The sequence below is a fragment of the Acartia tonsa genome, chromosome 6 (genome assembly GCF_053477335.1).
Source record: "Acartia tonsa isolate MP-2025a chromosome 6, ASM5347733v1, whole genome shotgun sequence".
NCBI classification, from domain to species: Eukaryota; Metazoa; Arthropoda; class Copepoda; order Calanoida; family Acartiidae; genus Acartia; species Acartia tonsa.
Genome location: NC_137265.1, coordinates 36,251,650 through 36,275,912, shown reverse-complemented (window position 1 = coordinate 36,275,912; position 24,263 = coordinate 36,251,650). Strand labels below are relative to the sequence as shown.

At 38.3% G+C, this 24,263-nt stretch overlaps 1 protein-coding gene across 2 annotated transcripts; it reads right to left on the bottom strand.

Moving 5' to 3' along the window:
* Positions 1 to 1,633: 1,633 nt before the first annotated feature.
* Positions 1,634 to 23,283, bottom strand: LOC145322523 (uncharacterized). 2 transcript variants are annotated; one of them, XM_080164615.1, is made up of 10 exons: positions 23,150 to 23,283; positions 22,068 to 22,196; positions 21,665 to 21,729; positions 21,051 to 21,143; positions 18,809 to 20,756; positions 16,515 to 17,725; positions 4,205 to 6,210; positions 3,335 to 3,765; positions 2,489 to 2,971; positions 1,634 to 2,312 (listed from the first exon to the last, which is right to left on the bottom strand). In XM_080164615.1, exons 2-9 carry the CDS (start codon positions 22,192 to 22,194, stop codon positions 2,934 to 2,936), a joined length of 5,919 nt encoding a protein of 1,972 aa, XP_080020741.1. In that variant the 5' UTR covers positions 22,195 to 22,196; positions 23,150 to 23,283; the 3' UTR covers positions 1,634 to 2,312; positions 2,489 to 2,933. The 2 variants fall into 2 exon arrangements, with proteins under 2 accessions (XP_080020741.1, XP_080020743.1); XM_080164617.1 differs by lacking the exon at positions 23,150 to 23,283 and adding an exon at positions 22,851 to 23,138.
* Positions 23,284 to 24,263: the final 980 nt, after the last annotated feature.

The window sequence follows — 24,263 nt, the reverse complement described above, 5'->3', positions numbered from 1 at the left end:
TACATTAAAGAACAGCGCTATTTTTGGATGTTGTCACCTTTGTTTTACAAATAAATTTATTTTAACTGGGAGGCTAATTTGGAATATAAAAGTGCACTTCATCAGGTAGGAAGGGGACATTGGGCTGTTCGACATTAGGGCGGGTTCATATCGGAATTATTTAGACAAAGAGGGGATGTGCAACAGATAAAACTAACTTAAATGAAATTTCTGACTGAAATAGAATTTTAAAAAATTTAGTTTTAGAACTATACCACTTAAATATGTATTTTATAAATAAAAAATATGCAAAGACGACATTCAAGTGCTCTTCACTTATTATCTCAGTTACTATTAGTGCTAGAGGGCTAATATTTTTTGTGCATTTCCCCAGTTTTATAATGAATTTCCGGCTATAAGTCAGTGAAAGTGATATTTCGCGTCCTTACCCTTTATTTACCAACTTTTTACCAAAGACCAGACATTCAATTGTATAGCTATTTGTATAAGGGTGTCAATTTATTGAATCAGAACTATGGCTTCATGGTACTCCCAGGAAAGGCCTTGAGGAGTAGAATCAGGATCTTTTGTCCGTTTTAAAATATCTCGTTCCTAGCCTTAGAAATTACTAAAAAAAACATCATTTTTTTAAGGTTTATTTAGAATTGTCAAATTTGTAGAGGTTTTTTGAGATTTTCTCAGGCTAGGAACGAGATTTTGAAACGGTCAAAAGTTCCTGATTCTACTCCTCAATGCCTTTCCGAGGAGCACCATAAAGCCATAGTTCTGATTCAATAAAATTTTGACACCCATTTACAAATAGACTTAGGATAAATTTTAAATCATCCAGTGGTGTATTATACTCATACAAATCATTTGCAGATCCTAGCTTTGGTCTCAGAAAACAAATGTCCAAAATCGACCCACCCTATTCGACATGTCGCGTTAAGGCTCAAACTAGTTACCAAAGGCTTATGATAATGTTATCATTTTAATTTGTTGGTTCATTTCGTTGAGTGACTTTCTACCACTAATTGTAAAATAAATTTTTTTGTGTTTCATCAATGGGGACGAAAATCAGTTTATCAGCCATTGTTTTGTCCCTTTAGATACCTGGTACTTCTGCCTATTAAAGTATATCCGATTATATTTTTTCCGAGCTTTTTAAATACACTTGGAACTCAACAAAACGTTTGATAATAGATAGAGAGAAAAAAATATTTATTTTTTTCGTTTATTTGTCTATCTATAATACAAAGTAGAATGTCTGTCTGAAGATCTCTGTAACCGCTGAACCAATTGGTCTCTTCTATTCGGGTAATATACCTACTGGTCCTGTGGTGGTATTAAGCTATTTTCTTGGGAAGAAGTATTCCGAGTTTAATTTGCCAGAATAAATCTGATAAGAGAAATCTAAGAGATACACAGCTGAAAGGTGCTTCTTAACATCAACCTTACTTTAGTTCGTGCTTTGTCCCCTTTTCATCTATAAAAAGCTAAATATTGTTTTACATAATTAATTGTACATCATTTTATAGTCGATTGGCTTGTCCATTTAAATTCCTAATTAGTATCTAACGCACTTTTTAATTTCCTTACACGAACATACATACCATAATTATAGAAAAGCGTCGAATTATTAAAAACATAAATATGAATGTTTATAATTTGTATTTATTGGAAACATTTTAAATAATGTTTTCTTGTATAACAATGCATGTAAATAACATGAAATATACCATATATACATATGACCCATGCAAAATCTCTTACAGGCAATTTATTTTCTTCTTAAATAATATTAGCAATGATAATTGGTGCGTTTCAAACTGTTCCTTTACTCAGAACAGAAAGATAGTTTTTGCATGAAAATCTTGCTTTTTTTCAGCAAGTCTTGATATTGATCTAGACAAATTTTGTTTTCATTTAACAGTCAATCAATGTTTTGAATATTTTCTCTTTATTATTTTTATATACACATTTAACTAATTGTTCAATTTGTTTAATAAAAAAACTCCACATATGAACACAAATATAATCAATTCAGGACATAAAAAAAATTATACAATTATTTTTCCTAGTAAATAAAAAACAATTCATTGTTGCCGCGATATTTTCTCCTTTTTTTGGCGCATTTATTCGCGCTTTAGATGTGTGTGAGTGAGATAAATGAATATTTTGCTTAGGTCAGTTTAATGATTAATGAATCACGGCAAACAAGAGACAACAAAAAATACAACTTTAGCTATGAGATAGGTTTATATAAGATAAAAATTAAATGATCGGCTCACATCACACAAAATTTTCGGATCATGTTAAAAAGTCTCAGTATCCTTCTACGTGTTTGTTTTTTCAACAACTTTAAAGGCGGTTAAAAAGATTTATTTCTTAGCACGTTTCACTTTGTTGCGCCCTCCTTGAAAATTTATGAGAACCCTAGCTAGTAAATTCCTATCGAGTACTTTCATTTGTAGGTTAAAAGCCTTTAAAGTTAAAGAAAGAATATTACATTATTAGGATACTGCGACTTCGTAACATGTTCAAAATTTTCTATTCTTGGTATTATCAAAATTAATGCTTAAAGGGTGTAAAAAAAATGTGTATGTATAATTTGTGTAGCAGTAGTAAGTTAGGGTAATGATGATAATAATAATAATAATAGTAATAATTATAATAATAACATATTCTTGTTAAGGATTGCACAGATAAAGTTGTCATCTCCATGTTTTATTATTTCTAATTACTGGAGGTTTGAAACACTGGCCATTGTCGGGGGGGTGAATAGACCATCTTTACGGTTTGTTTCATCGCATTTATTTTGTATATTTTTTCTTGGCTGACTGGCGTGCACAGGATTGTTGCACTGGTCCAGCCAGCCCACCAGGAAGGATTGAGGATAAGGTCAGGTTTACTTTTTGGGTATTTGAAAAAAAAATTATGCTTTTGTTTTAGTTTCATCTTTTCCTCTTTGTTTCTGCAGTAGGCTTCTCGTCTGAAATAAATGAAGTTGTTTAAATTGATAACATTGAAAAATTATGAAGGTAGGGGACATTCAGCTATTTATCACACTAGTACCCAAAGTTTTATAATAAAGTTTTCTTACTCGTTGGTTTAACAATTTTGGGGGACTTTTATTCAATTTTGATTGGTTGGAATCTCTAATTGTAATCTACAGAATGGAAAATTTTATGAATCATCATTGGAAATGAACATCAATTTATCGACCATTGTCTTATCCCTTTAGATCCCTGTTGAAATATAAAATTGGTAGGGTAATTCGGTAGGTTTGTATGTTATTTGAATAAAATATTCAGTAATGCTAATCATAAAAAGAATTGCTAAAATAAATATTTACCTGGCTTCTTAACTCTGGCACTGACCCGTCTTCCGGGATCCTGTGCTGCCACTTTGTCAGCCGCCGCAGCTTTTACGCCAGAAACAGCTGCAGTCTTCACAGAAGCTAGCGCATTGTTTCCTACGGCTGCATTAGCACCACCACCGCCGCCAGTTGCCGTTTTACCGCCAGCTTTTGCAGGCTGGTTAACAGCTGCGGCTGCACCGCCACCGCCTGACTTGGTTGTTAAGGCAGTCTTGGCTGCTGCCACAGTCTTTTTGGTTTTGGCTGCTGCTGTTGTTGCAGCTGTTTTGGTCTTGTTGTCAGCTGCCGCGGCATTTGACTTTGGTTTCAGCGCTGTATTTGAGTTGTGCTTAGTCCCATTTGTGACACCACCTGCCACTCCTTTCTTTACTGGCTCAGACTTAGTTACAGGTTTCTTCTTATTAACACTAAAATAAAATGTTATTTTTAACAAAAGTCCTACATAAGAAAAAAAAATATGAACAATGCTTAGAGGGATATTTTATCATTTCTAAAACGCGTTCTGTTGGGCACTTTAATATATTATATCTGTAACTAATTAAAATCAGATTTCATGAAAACTTATGCCTATTTACATTATCAAGATAAGGTAGTGCTGTCCTTTCGTCTAGACATGCAATCGCAATAGAATGTTTAGAAATAATTTTCTGACAATTGAAGTATAAAACACAAAAAAACTATTTTGAGACCTTAATTTTTTAAGGTCCTTGGGCAATAAAATAACGAGAATAAAACATTAATTAGGGAGAATTTTTGCTTCATGAAACAGATAACCCCTTTATGTTTTCTTTAATTTGGCCAATGGCCATATGCAAACTGAATTCCTTCTAAAGATATTAAACTTACCCAACAGTTTTGGCATCAGGATTCGATGGATCTTCCGGTTTTCGACGATCCTGTATCCGCGTGCTCGGTTCCCTAGCCCCTGGACTCGTGCTGCCCCTGCGACCAACACCTTTTTCCTCTTTTAGCCGCTTGGCAGCCGGCTCTTGATTGCCGGCGACCACCACCCCCGTAACACTGCTTAAATCCGATCTGTCTGACTGAACTGATGAACCTGTGTCGCGCCGCGACCGCTTGCCGTGTGCCGCGGCAGATGCCGAAGGCGGTTGGACGCCTGACGGCGGAGTGACAAGCTCAAGCTCTTGCGGACTGGAACCGCGCGGCGGTGTGTCTACTTCAGGTACAAGTGTGGCAACAACAGCATCAACCAGGACACCATCAGCAACTGCTGTGGATACGGTTGTTGTAGATGATGAGATTAATGGCTTTAACAGTGAACCGTTGGAATCAGTCGAATCGCCATTTAGATCCGAGCCGTTGCTAGAACCTAAAACGGTGGCAGATTTGATGTTGGAACCGCCACCGATATTTCTGGACCGGCGGGCCGAACTAAGAGTTTTCAGATCTGTAATCTCTTCGTTAGCGGTGTCACCGTTGGTGAGAACAGGTACTGTGCGCTGTGGCTGGACAGGATGGTAGTGGCCGCTGTCCGTGCTGTCCAGAGCAACAACCTCGGCCGGGCCCTGGTGGGGCAGCGGCTTCACAACCTCTTCAACCTCATCCAACCGAGATTCAAGCGGCGGTTCAAGTCGCCGTTCAGGTTCTTGAGGTGATTTTGATTTTGTATCATTCTGATGATTGACGTCAACAGATTCTTGAGGTTTGTCTTGGTTGTTGCCTAATGAGATCTGGGGCTGTGAGGGGGCTTCAGGTGGTGGCTGTTGCTGTCCTTTGACTGGTGCTGACTGACTAGTTGAAGTATTTGTGGCAGGAGGAGGGGGGTGCGGCGAAAGACAGTTGAACTCTGAAGTCGCTACATTGTCCTGCAGGGAGGTGTTAACTTGCTCCGGTTTCGCCGCATCACCAGGTTCTACAATTAAAACCGTGGGCTTTAGGGAACTGGATTCTTGGGCCGGTGGTGCTGACACAGGAGCAGAGTCTAAGGTTGTAGCCTCTGGCCCGGTGCTTGGAGCCTCCGGCCCGGTGACTGGAGGTGCTAGCCTGGAGTCTGGAGGGACAATACTATCACAGATGCTGGAAGAGGGTGCAGGAAACTGTACAGTGCTATTTGTTGCTGCAGGATTTGAGCTATTTATACTATTTGTTGTTGTAATTGTGGTTGTACTACTACTACGATTATTCCCACTGCTGTTTGTATCACTGATATTAATATTAGCACTACTTGATAAAGGTCTTAATAGGCTAGATTTTATCACTACAGTTCGCGGCGGCAGGGAGGCAGAAGAGGCGGCGATTTCCGCCCCTTTCACCGGGGACACGCGCACCATTCGCATGGCCCCGCCATGACCAGGCACGCTCACTAGCTTCACCGGCACCATTTTAGCGCCCGGCCGGATAGTGGACAGTTGGTGATGGGTTGTGCCGCCTCCGGCGGCCGTTGCCGCCGACAGCGTGGTCACCGTTATTGATGTGGATATTGTGGATGATGGGTTGCTGGTGGTTAATAGGGTAGGGTGTGAGGAGATGAAAGCAGGAGTTGCTATGGTCACAACTTTGTTACTAACTGAGCCTGATGTCAGTAGTATGGTGCTGGTTATTGTTTTACCCATTGTGCTCGCAACAACAGCTGTTGGTGTAATTGTTGTCAACGGTAGCTGTTGTATTATTTGTTGTGGCTTAATTTCAACTGTTTCAGTTGCTGCAGCCGTAGCTTTGGGGTCATCCTTGATAACACCGTCGACACATCCTGCTGACTCATGCTTGGTCTCCATGTCTAACAGGTCTGGCGACACCTTGTCGTCAGCTCCGTCACAAGAGCGTATGAGGTCAGAGTCTGGCTCTTCTACAGGTTCATCACCACTGGCTCCCAGCAGAGGATCTGCTTGCACCTTAACATATAAAATTTAAATGTTTGACGTTAAATACTAAATGAAAATTGATTATAAAAATATGTCCCTACAGCATTGATTTCTTGTTCTTTTTATCTATAGATATCCTACTTAAAAAAAATATTCAGGGAAAAAACTTAATGTCTGCTATTTTCGTGGGAAGAATGACAATTTCATAGTCTTGCTTAAAACTCATAAAATGCTTATCAATTTGTTTTAAAGAAAGTCATGGTAAAACATCACCAAATGTCATTCTCCCCTGCTACAAAAAAAAATTATTTAGAATTGATATTTTTCGTTTATTTTTAGTAACGAAGCTACTCTATAATTCGAAATGTCCGTCCGTCTGTCTGAGACAAAGTGGGGGAAACGAGATTTTCTCGGCTCATATCAAAGATACAGCTGAAATTTTTAGTGAAGATTCCCATGACATATGCGCAATGTGCATCTAATCTATACATAATTTTGTCCATCTGTTTGTAAATTAGGATGCTAGATCGATTCCTAGATTTTTTTTTGTTTTTGTAATTTTCTCGACTCCTTTTCAAGACAGACGACTGTAATTTTCAGGGATTAAGTAAATTTGCAATTAGCACCCTACATATTTTTACTAAGTTTCATTAAGATTTGTATATTAATTGGGGTGCTAGATCGATTCCTAGTTTTTCAAGTTTTCATGATTATCTCAACTCCTGTTCAAGATAAACGGCTGGAATTTTTAGGGATTAATTAAGTCAACATTCTACACATTTCTATAAAGTTTTTTATAGGATATGATAATTGGTTGGGGTTCTAGATCAATTCCTAGTTTTTAAGTTTTTCATGATTTTTCGACTCCTGTTCAAGATAAACAGCTGAATTTTTAGGGATTAATTAAGTCAACATTATACATATTTTCACCAAGTTTATTAAAGACTTGCTATTGGTTGGGGTGCTAGATCGATTCCTAGATTTCACGTTTTTCTTCTTAGCTTAATGCTTCAAAAGATATTATACATTTTAAAAGGTTTCGCGATTTATTTCATTTAGGTATGTTTTTTTTAACATACTCAAAAGATTATTTTTTCCTGATGTCTATCAATAAATTTTAAGCTTAGCTACTTATGGATGTTGTCATCCTTGTTTATATTTAAAATAGCTGCTACGTCCCTAGAGGCCTCTAGGCGCACTTGAAAGGGGGGAGGGGGTGATGAATTCAATAAGCAAATTTTCATTTTAGAATTAAAAGAAAAAGTAAAACAATTTTTTTGTGGTTGAAAAAACAGAGCTACCCTGTAAAGAAGAACCAGCGGTATTTGTATTCTACTATTACAGGTTTACTGGCCCAAGCACCTCCCACAATTCCTCCAATGAAGAGTTCATCTTATTTTATTAAATGTATATGTTATCATTTATCATATTTGTGCTATTATGATCTCAATAAAATAAGATCACACTTTGATTATGTTTATCATTGCAGAATCTTGTGAGGTTTTAAATATGCTTTTATAACTGATTTCAGTATATCAATAATGCCTAGAAAATGACAGGGTTGTGCAGCGCAGATGTTCTGTGTTCATAAAGGTGCGCTAATTACCAAATACCGGTTTATCCTTACTTTAACAATAGTAGCAGCGCTACAGTTAGAAAAAAAAGGCACAATTTTTTTTCAAAAAGATCTACGGAATTCCACAATGCACAACTCTGTTCATTAGGCCCAATTAACAAATGATTAAACCCGTAGAGGTTGGTGATATTTTTTTTTTCAAAAGAGAAGATTGCTGAAATCAATTAAAAATGTTAAGCCCGTTGGAGGCTGGTGTGTAATATATATGTAAAACATATATTGTTAGGCTCGTAGAAGCCGGTGTAGAACAAATTGATAGGCTCGTAGCAGCCGGTGTATTTACAAAATTGTAAGATTAATTTTCAAATAAATTAGGCTCGGAGCAGCCGGTGTAAAACTGTCATATAAAGTATATTATCAAAATATATTATATGTAATTTTTTTTCCAAATAAATATAAAGAAGAATTATTTTCTCAAATATAGTATCCAAAAATAAAGAAAATTTATAAATTGTGTGTTAATTTATTCGTAAAAACAGAGGATAAATAACTAATCTATAAGTAGCGTAATCCAAGGATGTAAATTTCCAAAAGTAGCGCAATTTCCAAGCTTTCATTTTCCAAATAGGAAAGAGAATTAAGTCACCTTATTAATGGGTAGGACAAACCCGCGTCATATTAAAGAGAAGCATAATTTACAAAGCAAAACTTTTAGATTCAACTATAAAGCACAAAAAAGTACAAGTGCTAAAGACATATATAATTTCCATAAAGCCAATAATTTTCAAAATCACGAAACCTCACCGGATTCAATAAAAATGGCAGAAGTGAGGGTAACAACGGAAGCGCCAAAGCTCTCCGATTACTCGCTTTACTCAGATTACAAAGACAATGTGGCATTATGGAATATGATCACAGACATTCCCAAAGCAAAAAGGGGGGCCATTCTTTTAGCGGGGATCAAAAATGATCATCCCCACTTTGGGGATAATATCCAAAGACAATTACTGCAAAAATATAGGCCCGAAGAAATAGGTTCTGCAGAAAATTCTGTGGATAAAATCCTAGAATTTCTTGACGGACATATTGGGAAACCTTCCAAGCATTTAAAATTCCAATGTCTAAGAGAAATAGTTGAATATAAGAGAGCTACAGGTCAAGAATTTTCAGAGTATGCAAAACATTTTGAATACTTAGTTTCCAAAGCTGAAAATGCAGGGTTGACAACATTATCAAGCGACATAAAAGCAGGGTTCCTTATGAACAATGCTAACCTCTCTGCACAACAAATAGAGCTACTAAATTCCGTGGTAGATCTATCCGACGATAAAAAGCTCTATGAAAATGTCAAAATAAAAATGTTTGACATGCTAACCAACGTTTTTGGGTTAAAGAATGAGACTAGCTCAGATAAACTGTCGGACGCTTTCATGGCGCAACATGAAGACGCATTTGTTGCGTGGGCAAAGAAGAAAAATTTCCAAAATAATAAAAACTATAAAAATTCCCGTCACAACAATAGTAATCGCACGCATGCCCCAAGCAACAGTAACAGTTTCCAAAATAATCATTCCCAAAATAACCTAGCACAAGGGGATAAAACCAACCCTAAAGACGCGAGGGGGCGTATTTTACAATGTAGGAGCTGTCTGTCAATTAAACATTTACAAAGAGAATGTCCCTATAACAAAATGCAAGACGGACAAAGACAGGACAGATACAAACAAGCATTTGTCATAGAAGGACAGACCTCAGACACGGAAGACGACATTCCGGAGCATATTCTCAAAGAAATTGAAGAGGCAGAGAATAAAGAGAATGATAATAACCAAAAGCACATTTTCTTTACTACAGACAAAAATGAATTATCAAAATTCACCGCTGAAACGCTAAACGCAGCAGCGCTTGATACCTGCTGTTCTAGCAGTGTCACAGGCATGAAATGGCTAAAAATATACATGCAGGCTATTCCCAAACATCTAAAACATTTACTATCAGGACCACACCATAGTAAAACCTCGTTTACTTTTGGCAACCAGCAATCACTATGCTCACTAGGAATTTACAAAATACCTATAATTATTGCCAATGAAATACATGAACTAAGTCTAGATGTCATAGACTCAGACATCCCATTACTCATGTCCAAACAACACATGAAACAACTAGGAATAGCTATCAACCTAGTCAATGACACAGCCACAGCTAATGGAAACCCCATTAAACTCCATACCACAAGTGCAGGCCATTATATTATCAATCTATTAGGCCAAGATGACCAAGAAGACTCAATGGTCATGCAACACGTAATGCTCATAGACTTAGAACAAGCATCCATAAGACAACAATACCAAATGTTAGAGAAGCTCCATAAGCAATTTGGCCATGGCAGCAAAACTAAATTTGTTGATCTTTTAAAAGGAGCAGAAAAGTGGAGAGATCACTTTGATGAAATGATTGACAAAATTATAGATGGGTGTGAGGGATGCATTTTCAAAAAGCGATTACCAGATAGACCCTCAGTAGCTCTACCATTGGCAAATGATTTCAATAACTGTGTAGCCATGGATTTAAAGATATGGAAGGGAATACCCATACTGTACATGATTGACTGTTTTACAAGATTCACAGTAGGCACAGTATTAAAATCAAAGACCCCAGAAGCAGTTGTCAAAGCTTTCATGACTCACTGGGTAAGATATTTCCAAAAACCAAGAGAGATCATCACAGATCAAGGTTTAGAGTTTACAGGCTCCATTATGATGGAGGCAATGAGCAAACTGGACATAATCATTCACACTACAGCAGCTTATAGTCCATGGAGCAATGGATTATGTGAGAGAAATCATGCACTAGTAGACAGCATTCTCACCAGAGTACTGGTGGACTTCCCAGACATGGACCTGGAGACAGCCCTGGCATGGGCATGTGTAGCCAAGAACTCCTTGTCTACAGTTTATGGATTCTCACCTTTTCAACTAGTGTATGGGAGACAACCAAACCTACCAAACATAATTGAAGAACCACCAAATGCCATAGAGATTAAGACTCACAGCAAAGCTCTAGAAGAACAACTCAAATCCATGCATGAATGCAGAGCAGCATTCATGAAATCTCAAAACTGTGAAAAGCTTAAACAAGCTCTCAGAACTAAGATCAGAACAGCTCAACATGTCTACAATCATGGAGACTACGTCTATTACAGGAGAGAGAAAGATGACAAGTGGTTAGGTCCAGGAAAGGTAGTGTACCAGGATGGAAAAGTGATTTGTGTGAGACATGGGAGATACTTCGGACAAGTACACGCAAACAGACTGTATCCAGTAAAACCAGAACTAGCTGATAAGATAAAAACTGAAGAAAACAAGGCTGAAGATGCCCAGGCTGAAAATGCCAACACCAACAAGGCTGAAAGTGCCAAAAATGAAAAGGACAAGAATACAAAAGATACAAACACTCAGAAAGAAGCTGAAAATACAGTCACAACCACTAGCATCCAGACAGAGACAATCACTCCTGTGAACAATGACATCACTGAAGAGATCACAGAAGAAGACACAGAAGAGATTGAAACAGAAACACAGAATGAACAAAACAATGAGACATCTCAACACAAAAAGAAACCAGGTAGACCAACAAAAAAGAACAACACCAAACAAGTGGCCATCCTAAAAAGAGCTGAAAAAGTGCAAATCAGAATAGAAGGAGTATGGAAAAACGCCACAGTAATTAGCAGCGGCAAAAGAACAGGAAAATATCCTAACTGGTACAATTTTGTTCTTGATGATGGTCAAATAATTAGTGATGATGTTGAAAACATAGAACTCAGGAAAACTGAGGAGCCAAGAGTTGAAAGAAAAGATAATGAGGACAACTCGGACAGAAACCTTCATGAAGAGATCCTAGCAGTATTAGTGGACAAGGATGAAACCAACACTCCAGAAGCACTAGATGCTAAACAAAAAGAACTGGACAAACTGGAGGAGTTTGACACCTATGAAGTAATAGAGGATGAAGGACAAGAATACATCACAACTCTTTGGGTCATAACCAAAAAAGGTGATGAATTGAGAGCAAGGCTCACAGCCAAAGGATTCCAGGAACTACAGGATGTTCCAAAGGAATCACCTACCATGCACAAACACACACTCAGGATCATTCTAGCAATCGCTGCAGCAAACAAATGGCAAATAAGTGCAAGTGATGTGAAATCAGCCTTCCTTCAAGGCAATGAATTAGACAGAATAGTTCTTGTGAAACCTCCAAAGGAAGCAAAACTGCTAAAGAAGCTTTGGAGACTGAAGAAGTGCTTGTATGGGTTAAGAGATGCAAGCAAGAAATGGTACGAAAAAGTGAAAAACAACCTGGAAAAGTTAGGTTTCAAGAAATCTACTTATGATTCAGGCCTATTCTACCTACTGAATGACAAAGGAGAATTAGAAGGGCTGATTGGAATTCACGTTGATGACTTCATTCACTGTGGTACAGAATTTTTCAATGACACAATCCTAAACAAAGTACTCAGTGCTTTCAAGATTGGCAAGTCTGAGACCAACTCATTTATGTACACAGGATTCATGTTGAAACAAGATGACAATGGCATCAATTTGGATCAAGAGAAGTATGTAGAAGGTGTCACAATTCCAAAAATTGAAGCCAAAAGACTAAGCCAAACAACAGAGAAGATGACTCCTGAAGAACTAACACTGATCAGACAGATGACAGGAGCAATAAACTGGACGGTAAGAGCTACAAGACCAGATCTTGCATTTGAGTTGATAGAAGCTTCCACAAAGATGCAAGGTGGAACCATAGCAGATCTGAAAGCAGCCAAGAAAACTCTCACAAAAATGAAAGATATCTCCAGAGTGAGAATTGCAGATCTGAAAGATCTGAAGAAAGCTGAAATCTGGGTGTTCACAGACGCCAGCTTTGGCAACCTGAACGAAGGAGTAGACAGTGCTCAAGGATACATCATGTTCTTAGTCAATGCAGACACTGGAGACTGTGCTCCAATAGAATGGAAAGCCAACAAAATCCAAAGAGTCACGAACTCCACACTAGCGGCTGAAACCATGAGTCTGACAACAGGTATTGACGCAGCCATAGCAACAAGATGGTTTCTGAAAGAAGTTTTGGGAGACAAGTTTGACTTCCCAATCACAGCCATCATTGACAACAGAGACGCCTATGTAAGCATACATAGTGCAACAGATGTGGGAGAGAGGAGATTAAGGAGAGAAATAGGCATGGTGAAGCAATGGCTGGAGGGCAAGGAAATCCAGAAACTGGTCTGGGTACCTGGAGATCTACAAGCAGCAGACGTCCTTACCAAAAGGGGAGTAAACCCTAGGAAAATAATGGTCATTCTACAAGCAGGAAGGATCAGCTCCGAGTATATCAGAGCTATCAAAAACTAAGACAAAAATTGATTTTCAAAACCAAAACGGGAAACCACACTTTTAGAGGTTCCCAAACCCGCACAAAAGATTTTTCCAATTTTTGCAATATTTTTTTTTACCATTTTTCAAATTTAAAAAACACAGAAATATTCGTTCTTAAAACCCAAGTTTACAAAAAGCCAAAAAAATCAAAAGAAAATAAAGTTTTCAAACATTAATAAAAGTTCCATTATTCCTTATAGACAAACAAAAGTTCAAAAATAAAAGACGACCTTATCAAACTCTTTTCCAAAAGTAGTGTCGCGTAGTACAACAGAATTTACCGGAAGTTAGTTATATATTTTACAAAATTAAATACCTACTACGCAACGCCAATTGACAAATAAACGCGGCATCGCGCTTTTAAAGTTTCATATATACAGAAAAGCGGAAATAATTCTTCCAGTCGTGTAAAGATTTCATTGGCGAACCATCCTATACCGAGTTGTTAAGTTATGTGTATTTTTAGACAATATTCATCTGTTTACCAGCATTTTAACTGCTTACGTCCACCGGAGCTTTTTGTTCAGCATAAGAGGTAGTTTTTATTTTCAAAAATCATATATTTTTTTCCAAAAATTAATCTATCAACGATTCTTTTTCCAAAAATTAATCTATCGACATTTCTTTTTCCAAAACTCGAACAGCTTTAAAAACTAGGTGAAACAAACAAACGAAAGTTAAAAATACGGCGCTTATTCAAATTCGCTAAAAATGCTGTAAATTTATCAAAATAGCAACCATGTAATTTCGATATCTTACAAAAATATTTTTTATAACATCAAACATTTGTACATAAAAGTGTTTTTATCAAATATTGTACAGTAATTATATAAAGTTCATTATTCTCAAATTATAATATGTGTTTTATACAAATTTGTATTAGTTCATAATTTTTTTCCAAATTCTTATCATTGGTGCTTTATTTATTGAGCTTTTCAAGACAGACATACGCACGTAATTCGCCGTTGACAAACAGTAAAAAATTAATTGTTTTACAAAACACTAAAATGATTTCCAAATTTCAGAATGGCGAAAACTGCTGATGACTGGGCCGCAGATGCCGTAGAGACTGCCCGAGTCGAGTCCATGGAACAGGAGGAGGAGCAACCCCTGCGAGTCCACATCTCGGATTTCGAGATTGTCGAAACCAGGGCCACCAACTACCCCATTGTCTACAAGACTGTAGGCGACGTGTCGATGAGCACCTTCACCCAGGAGACGCTGGATTGGATGAGAGACGAGCAACGCCCCATGCACATCTCGGCGGACATCGTCCATTGCTTCTTCATGGAGGAGCAAAATGAAGACCTGATGGCAACAATCCGTTGCTTGACGGAAGCTGCGATAGAGGGAGGCAAGCATCGCATATCATTCTCCACGGCGCGATACAATCCGGATGGAGAAAGGCACTGGTTTAGCCTCTCAGAGCTCAACAACGAGATCCGCAGCTACACCCAGCTCATTGGTGAGCAGAGTTTGAGCTTGCATAAAGCCTTTCTCTCACCAGAAAACGGGGTGTTGGCGTGTTTTGCCCAGTGCTACGAAGAATTCTACCGCAAAACATCGCTAGGCAAGACGCCGTCGGACCTAGGCGTACAGATTGTCATTGGATGGATCACTCAGCACCATCAGCACGCCTATGTGCACCAGAGACGCCCCAAGAAGAGGATCCTAGCACCGTTGCCCATGCCCTTGCCAATATCGATGACCAAGGCCTGGTATGAGGACGAGTACATGGTCCGGCTGTTGAAGTCGAGAGGGCTGTTCCGGGGGAGGAGAACAAGAAGTACCTCAAGGCATGCCCCGCCAAGAAGGACGTCGCACAGGACAGTCAGCCGCGAACGCTCGGATTCCCAAGTATCCGGAGCCAGGCCAAATGGCGGCCGCAGTCCTATGTCCAACGGCTGTTTGGAGCGCTTGCTCCACCAGGTAACAAAGGGTGGAAGGACCAGAGACCCGTACACGAGAGAGAGAGAGGCGAGCCGTGTAGCAGGGAGGATATCCTCACTCTACCAGGACAAGTGTGCAGAGGTGGTCAGCTTGAGGGTGGAGGTCGAGACGTTGAAGCTCCAAATGGACCTCATGAAGGATAAGAGGGAAGGAGACAAGGAATTAGAGCTCAATGAATTGCGTTTAGAGCTGAGAAGGCTCAAGGATAATGAGAAGTGGCAGGACGCATCCTACGACCGCCTAGCCAAGGTCAAGGAGACATTGCTGTATGAAAACCAGCAGTTGGAAGAGCAGCTCGAAGATCTGAAGATCTCAAAGAAAGAGCGCCGCCAAAAGAAAAAGGAGAAGAAGCAGAGAAAGTAATAGTAATATTTGTATTCTACTATTACAGGTTTACTGGCCCAAGCACCTCCCACAATTCCTCCAATGAAGAGTTCATCTTATTTTATTAAATGTATATGTTATCATTTATCATATTTGTGCTATTATGATCTCAATAAAATAAGATCACACTTTGATTATGTTTATCATTGCAGAATCTTGTGAGGTTTTAAATATGCTTTTATAACTGATTTCAGTATATCAATAATGCCTAGAAAATGACAGGGTTGTGCAGCGCAGATGTTCTGTGTTCATAAAGGTGCGCTAATTACCAAATACCGGTTTATCCTTACTTTAACAAGCGGTTCAACGGTTAACGAGATCCTTCGGTACACAGACAAAGATTCTGTTATAAGGATAACTAGTATTCGGATTGCTATGATCACATGCTACTGTTTGTGAATGATTGCCATTTGCCTTAATTGGTTAGAAAGTATTTATTTGTGATGCTTAATTTATTTACATCATGCAGTAAAGGGTTAATAAAGGTGGAGGGTAAAGAAATTAAAAGGTATGGGGAAAGGGATGGGGCCCGGGAGCTGAAGTGATGGGAAGTAAATAACAGTCTAATATAAAAAAAACAGTAACCCCATATAATTAAAAGCAGACAAATGTTCTACTTCGCTCAGGGTGGGCATACAAAAAACCCATCCAAAAAAAACCACCCAAAAAACCCACCCAGGTTTTAAAAAAAAAAAACCTTAAAACCCTGGGTTTAAGGGTTTTTTAAAGGGTTTTTACGGGTTGGGTTGGGCTTTTTAAAAAAATCCTGGGTTTTCCCCCACCCTGACTTCGCTACTAAAAATGTTCACACACGCAAACAGACATTCCCTGGTTATATATTATTTGTGCTACGCAAAGCAGTGGTGTCCAAACTTTTCAATCAATTTTAGTTTTCATCATATGATAATGTATATCAATATATCGTCAATTGTCTCATCCCTTAATATCCATGATACATTACTAGCAAAACATAAAGTTACCTGGACCGGGTTTGCTGGTATGCAGACAAGGCTAGTGCTGCTGGATGTTGTTGTCGATGAGGTTGTTTGTAGCGGGAAACTTGTCGATGAAGTAGCTGCTTCTCCCGTCGAAGATGTCTGTGCGACCACATTAGACGCCGACTCAGTTGTTGAACTACTTGTCAAAGGAATGTTGTCAGTATTACTAGAATCTGTATGGTTCACAAGCTTAGTAACAACTTCATTTTCCGCTATTGGCAAAGGTGACTTTGAAGAAGGTAGATTTTCCTCGTTTAGTGGCTCTTGATTGCTTGAAGCTGTTTGCTGTTGATTTGAGGTTGTGTCTAAGGACGGAGTGGATACTGTTGTCAAAGCAGAGCTGCGACTAATAATTACACTGTTGCTATTCAAACTATCAACTGAAGAAACTATTTTTGAATCATCTGAACAAGTATCAGAGGGGCTACAACTGTTTGTTTGAGTTACTAGGCTACAACTGTCCGTCAGAGTTGGACTGATATTATTTGAAGGATGAGAATCACAGTTTAAAGAAGAAGATTGGTCGGTAGAGGATGGCGGAGACTGTCCAGAATTACTTGATGCACAGTTTTGTTCAGGTATAAGCTTTCCCCCATTTCCCCCGGCGGTTGTATGAGGCGATTTGTCTGGCGGTGTGGCCGTTACTAAAGAGTCTGTGCTGCCGCTGTCGGAGACGGGCGGCGATAGCTTTCCGGAAACGACACTGCCGACTACACTACTAGAGTATGTCGGCATTCTCTCCATACTTTCGGCGCTGGCTGCGCTCGCATGAAACGGACTCTCTCCTTGGTTGGGACTCTTTTCTGAAAGTGTGTCTCCGGACTCGATGCCGCTATCCTCGCCCTGGTGGCCGGACTGGTCGGTGTGATGGTGGCCCGTCAGCGGGCTGACCGGTTCGCCCAGCGCGCGCCGACCCTCGAGTATATCAAGCACCGAGCTTAGGCCGCCACTGGATGAGGTTTTGTTGTTGTCCGCAAGCGAGGAGGAGGAATGCGGCGAGTCGTCGGGCTGCGGCTGGTGCTGCAAATGGGGAGATTTAGCAGCTAGGCTCGCCGCCGCCGCTTGGGGCGGCGATAGAGGGTGGATGGGGCCAGGGCCAGGCAGCGCTACCCCCTCCCCCCGCCCTGGCCCCGCCCAGTTTAAATGATTATCATTGCTGGATTCATCATCTTGATCACTTCGTGTTTTCTCATCTAAAGATAAAAATATATATGTATTATCAATTCGGATTTTTAAACATATAAAATAAATGCTCTAAAAAAAAATTTAGAAATTTGATAAATAGAACTTTCTGTTTAAAACTCTGAATTTTAGGGGAAGTAAAAGATGATAATTTTTGACAGTTACAGCAATTCTGACACAAACTTTCATTCCAAATCCAAGGACTGTTCCTATGTTTTATTCTAAATCTACAAACCTCCCAACCCCTTCCTCCCCTTTAAGATTTAGAAGTAATATAAAATGAAAGATAAAAAATAAATATGTAGACAAAAATAATTAAATTTTTTGGCTTTTTGTTTGAAAAGTACCGACTGGCGACTCAGTCGTTTTTTTTTATTGTAGCTATTTTAGGGTAAATTTATCATAATTCCAAAGGGATCAACTTTTTTTCAGGGCAAATTCTGTTAACTGTTAATGGCCTATCTACACATCATAATCTTTGCCGCTCCCAGACGTTTTAAACCGGTTCTAGCCGGTAGCCGCTGGTACTTAGGAATTGATGATATATTTACCCTAAAATAGCAACAACAACAAAAACGGCTGAACGAATGAGCCGTTACTTTTGCTATTTTTTGTTCGATTTTGGGGAGATAGACTTGCCAAGGTTTACTCATGCCAAGTTTCATAACAAAACACGGATTCTAGGTGCTATTTGCGCATTGATTACGGGATGGTTGCATTACCCCCCCCCCCTCTCTCTCTTTTCATTTTAACTATGTTTCTCCTAGAAAAGTATTCATAATGCCTTTAAGTGAAATTAAGTGAAAACAGATTGCTGTAATTTTGTTTTAAAAATAAATTCTCTATGCCAATTTTATATTTGGTTAAAAGGTGTCTCATCCGACCCCCATCCGCTTTAGAAGAATATTTTAATTCGAGGAAATCTATTCTGCTTCTAACTTAAAAAGAACGAAAGAAACTGTTTTTATAACAGGTTTTTATCTAATACAGACTGCTATTGGTTAAACAAAATAAGCAAGCGTTTTAAAATGCAACGTAAAAATAGGAAGCAAAAAGATTTTCTCTTAAATGAAAAATAACGTTAAACATTTTACCTTGTTCTAAATTCTTATTATTTTCTAATTTATTGCTCTGGTTGGAATGTTGACCGGAACCTTGCACAAACAGCCGGTTTTCCAAAACTTCCGGCCATCGTTTGGTCTCCTTGCTACCCGAGTCTTCCCGTTTCGTGTGCTTGGCTAAACTATCCGTCCATATCTTTAATCTGTTCTTATCTCCCTTCTTCTCTTTCATATTACTCTTCTTACTCCTCTGTTTATCTGGAGTGGTGTCTACGGAGATATGATTTATCTGGCTGTTGTTCAACTTGCCAAAATGGTGGCCGTCCGGCGATTTGGAGTTTTCCAGGATGCGCATTTTTTCCGGCAGTGGTTTAATCCGTACACGCGTCTTGAGATCAATTTGGACATGTCCGGCTGCTGAGGCAGCTGTTACAGCCTCCAGCTGCTGCTGTGGCGGTGGTGATGAAACATTTGCAGACGCAGCACTGCTCGTAGACTCATCTTGAGGCGATTTGGTGCTGCTCGAGCTGCTACTGCTGCTACTGTTTACATCATCCAGACTTGATGCTGACGGCGGGTGAGGTGGTAAGGCACTGGTTTTGGTTGACTCTAGGCTGTCCTCGTTATTGTGTAAAGACGGCGGCGGCGAACTTTGTTCAAGCTCCACACTTTTCTCCTTAAGCTTTATCTTGAGCTTGGGCAGTTTGCCGCCACTTTGTGGCTGCTGACTGCTACTACTACTACTAGTATTACTACTCGAACTGCTGCTACTCGAAGATTCCTTCACTTTGGGACCAGAAACTTTAAGCTTCAGCTTAAGAGAATGCTCACCGCCTGGGCTAGTTTGGCCGGCTTCAACTTTGATTTTACTTGGCTCTGATCCTACGACAGAGACTGTCGCCGTTGATTTGGTAGCCTGAGGGTCGCCACTGGCAGCAGCAGCCGCGGCGGCGTCCGGATCGGGTTCCGGTGGTCCCATTTCAAACTGACCCGTGATTGGGTTTATAAGGAAGGTTTGTTTATTGTTTGTATCTTTACTGGATAACAATGATAACTTGGTTGAACTGTCTGAGGCAGATAACTTATTACTACTACTGCTACTACTGGGGCTGCCCGTGGATTTGCCACTACCTCCCAATGATGAGTCACTTTCACTTAACCGTTCATTGGGACTATTAACTAAACTAGGATTGGTTTGTCTAGGCACAGGGCTCAATGTTACTGAGGATGGGGGCGGCATGAGTCCTCCGCCGCCGCTTGTTGACCTGCCACCACTGCTGCTGGCCATGTTAGCCCGGCTGACCGAGGTAAGGCTGACGCCGGGTAAGTTGGCCAGCTTCACAGACGACCCGCTCAAGGGGTCAGCTGTTATGCTAGCGCTGCTACTGTGAGATCCAGAGGCTGTAGTGCTGCTGCTGCTTCTCGAGCTGCCGCCGGCACTACTACTACTACTACTGCCGCTGCCGGCAGTCAAGGTAGAACTGTTGACGGGGAGAATTGTAAAGCCACTTCCGCTGCCAACATACTTGCTAAAAGTATAACCTAAACTATTATCACTTGATTTGTTGATGCCATCAACCTTTCTGGCCTTTTTGGCCACGGGCTCATCACTGTCTTTCACATTAAATAAATCACTTTTGCCTGCTGTCCTTGAGGCTACTAGACTGGCCAACAAGCCATCTTTTGTAGTTTGTGACCCACCGAGCGTGAGCTCTGATGAGGATTTAAGGGAAAACGACGAGCTGGGTGAGTTGAGGAGGTCTCTAGACCCGTGGTTTAACCGACTGCCGGGCGAGGAAAAATTTCTGATACTGGTGCCCTTGTAACTGGCAGGAATCCCGTCCGCCGGGGAGAGCAAGGCGTTGCTTGGCCCATCCTCCCGCTTACTGGGGGTGTCCTTATGGGGCGAGGACTTGGTTGGAGTACTTATTGATTCGACTTCATCATCTGAATGGTCTTCAACCATTGTCATGGATATGACCTGAAATAAAACATTGATAATTAACTTTTATAAGAAAAACTTATTAAGATTATTAAAAAATACCTAATAATTTTCTCTTGCTGATATTTTTTTTCTATTTAGACGAATAGCAGCTCTACAATTAAGATTATGCCTGTATGTCCATCATTCTTGCCGAATATATTGTCTTAATTATCTACATTTTAAAATGAACTATTTAACATTATCTTATAAGTTAAAAATCTTGTAAGCTTGATATTGATGTGCAACTCTATGACAAAATTGTCATTTCTGTTATTCTTTAAGATATATTACCTGTCCCCCTTCCACCTGGATGGAGAGAATGCCAAGTTCCTTAAGAACTTGATCTCCAGCCTCGGCCAGGCGGGCAAGTTTCTCAGCTGCATCCTGAAACAAAAGATAACACCATTAGAAAAACAAAAGCAAAAAAAAATTCTAAATAAAGCCATAGCATTTATGTTTATGTGAAGCCAAGATGTGAGAATTGTGCCAACATGAAAAATAATAAGTTTGCACCCCTAAAAGTTAGTACCGCAGCCGTTTTTTTACAATAATATGCCTAATTTAATTGTTAATTTTCATTAGATTGAGATAATACGTGGGTAAATATTGTATTAACAGGTGTCATTGACATAATTTCTTATCTTTTAGAACAATCTCGCAATGTATCATTATATTGATTCCAAATAAATATTGAAATTGGGGTAAAATATTTAATAGAAATCGAAATAAAAACACATTTTGATAATAATAGTAATTAATAACCATTTTTTTTAATTAAAAGGGTTTTTCTAATAAAAGGTTTCGTGAATTTATTAACTTATTTATTTTTAAAACAAGGAAAACGGAAGAAAAAACGCCTATTTATTTATTAATACAGCACCAATTCAAATAAAAATAATAACTACCTTTGGTATATTGAAGGTAACTTTAACAGAATTCCAAGGTTCACACTTTGTAACGTCCAGCTCTTCTGTAAAAAAAAAACATAAAAATATTTTGAGTCCTTTTACGAGTCTTAATAAGCAATAAACAAGTCCTATTGTGTCAATTTGTCAAAGCAAGTAGCGCAACGACATCAATCACACCAAATATTGGTTTTAAAAGACATTGTAATAAATTGTAAATTCGCTAAGCATAGAAAAAATATGTTATTTTTCCGAATCGTGAGTAACGGTCGAATACACTACATAATAACTAGCTATTCGACTGACAATGAATTTTTATTTCAAATGGATGTATTAAAAAAATATTTACACAAAAAAGCGAATAATTCATCTTTTTAAGTAAATAATAATAATGTCTACTTACTGTTATCTAATAGCGATTGAAGCTTATTGAATATTTGTTGACACTTGGATGGGAAAGCGGGGTCATCTATATCTCCCTGGCAGGTTAAAACTGCTTCAACCTTCCCACCGAGGCACCCTCGACCCATTCCTGCACAAAAATATAAATATATTAAATTTCTTGAAAATGAAGGATTTTTTAAAGTTTTAGTCCTTAAAATCAAAACAAATAGGAAATATAAGTTAATTGTTCTTAGATTTCATAAATTAATCATGTTTTCAGTTTAAATTATTAGATGGTGTACCTAATGAATTAAACCTTAAAACAGATAATACAGTGCAAATATTTAGCTTAATGTATTAATTTTAGGGAAAAAAACAACACAAAATCTTTAAATGATTAAACCCAATCCAATCTAAAATATTTAATTTTTCGATAATAAATACCCTAGCTATGAAACCGGGTCTTTTAATTTCAAACTTATTTGATAGAAAACTAAAAATTCTTGTGCAATTATGTCTTTACATCAGAGTTCTTTACATAAATCAGTAAAAAGCATGAAAAACAGTGAAATTTAATTCAAATGAATTAAGTGGAATTAACCCTTTAAGAAATATTCTTAATCACCGATTTGAAAATTTGTGGGGTTGACAAAAATTAGGTTAGGAGAAGAGGCATTTAATGACTAAAATAAAAGCATAAACGTTCAATTTTAATAACATAATGTTATAAAGACACTAAATGTAAAACTAAACAATAATTTTTGACAGTTTTTTATTATAAATTTGAAAATTTAAATTTCACCTATCAGACACTAAAACTTAAAAAATGCACAATTTTTCACATTTTTAGGGCGTTTAGAGTCACTTTCTGATAGTTGCGGCTCTAACTGGCCATATTTGAGGCACTTTGGGCCAAAATTTAACATTTTTCACTTTTTGACAAATTCCAAGCTTCGCCCTAGTTTGACAAATATTCAACAAATGGGGGGTAGAAATTCGGCGTTTTCATCACACAAACCCCGCCGTTCTCACGTTAAACACCGTTAAATAACACATCAACACTTGCTCTCACACTCCGCGGCCGTTAAACGGCGATCTTACCGTAAATATTCAGCCAATTTTCATCGGGAAAAATTCATTTTCTCGCGTTTAGGCAATACATAAACAATGGCGGCCATTTGCCTTAGTATATTACTAGTGGAGCTACCTCTGTGGTGCTGGGCCAGGGCGCATGCGCACAAGTTTAGCATCTGACGCATGCGCAGGAGTGCAATTTCTACGCATACGCACCATAATAAACATTGACGCATGCGCAAATAATCAAACTTAGCGCAAGCGCAAATGGTTGCGTCGTTGTTTTTGCACTGTAAAACAAAGAAGCCAACACAAACATAATTATACCATTTTTTTGGAAAAAAAACAATGATTATTTTTATAATAACTAATTCATAAAAATGTTTTTATTATGCTTAAACCTTTGACCCTAAAAATATATAATTGTTTCTTAGGTTTTTAAAAATCTAAATTCTTTTATGAAACACCTTTTATTAGTTGGTATTTAATTTTTTTATAAGTTGGTAGATAAACAAAAAGTGTCCCTTGATCCCCAATAAGGGGGAAATGGGAACAAAAAGAGAGACATTAGTTAACAAGTTGGTAGATATGGATCAGACATTCTTTTGAGTAAGGAAATTTTTTACTTGATCAAGCCAGCAAAAAGTGTTATTTGCGACGACTTTCGAACATCAACAAGTTGAACAATAGAAAAAGGAGAAAATATGTTGCGGTTAATAATTATAAAAAATATGCACAAAAAATTGTAGTTTTTTCCATTTTTTTATTGTGCGGCTTTTCCGCGGTGGCCTATCGAGCCACATTCGTTTACAACACAGAAAAGAATAACTTTAGCACAATTTTAAGGTATAAATAAGGAATTCCCTAAAGCATGAACATCGGGAAAGCCATTTTCAAGGTTTTTTTGTTTTATACAAAAAAAATCTACTTTTAGATTTGATTATTTGCAATTTGAAACAAATCTCAAAATTATAAGCAATTAAATTGCTAAAATGCTTAGATTTTCAAACCTTTCTAAACTGATTAAACTTAAAAAAAAAGAGTTTTATGCATTTAAAACAATAATTGTGCATTTTTAAAAAATCCATGGACGCCGATTCATAAATAAAGTAAATGCTAATCTCATATTTACAACTTGACA

What these genes read in the sequence shown, in the direction of transcription:
- LOC145322523 (XM_080164615.1), bottom strand. Translation starts at nt 22,194, where the DNA reads ATGGGTCGAGGGTGCCTCGGTGGGAAGGTTGAAGCAGTTTTAACCTGC. An exon ending in TCAATCGCTATTAGATAACA is followed by an intron (nt 21,730 to 22,067) that starts GTAAGTAGACAT and finishes TTTTTTTTACAG; the next exon opens with AAGAGCTGGACGTTACAAAG. An exon ending in TAATAAGAATTTAGAACAAG is followed by an intron (nt 17,726 to 18,808) that starts GTAAAATGTTTA and finishes TTTTATCTTTAG; the next exon opens with ATGAGAAAACACGAAGTGAT.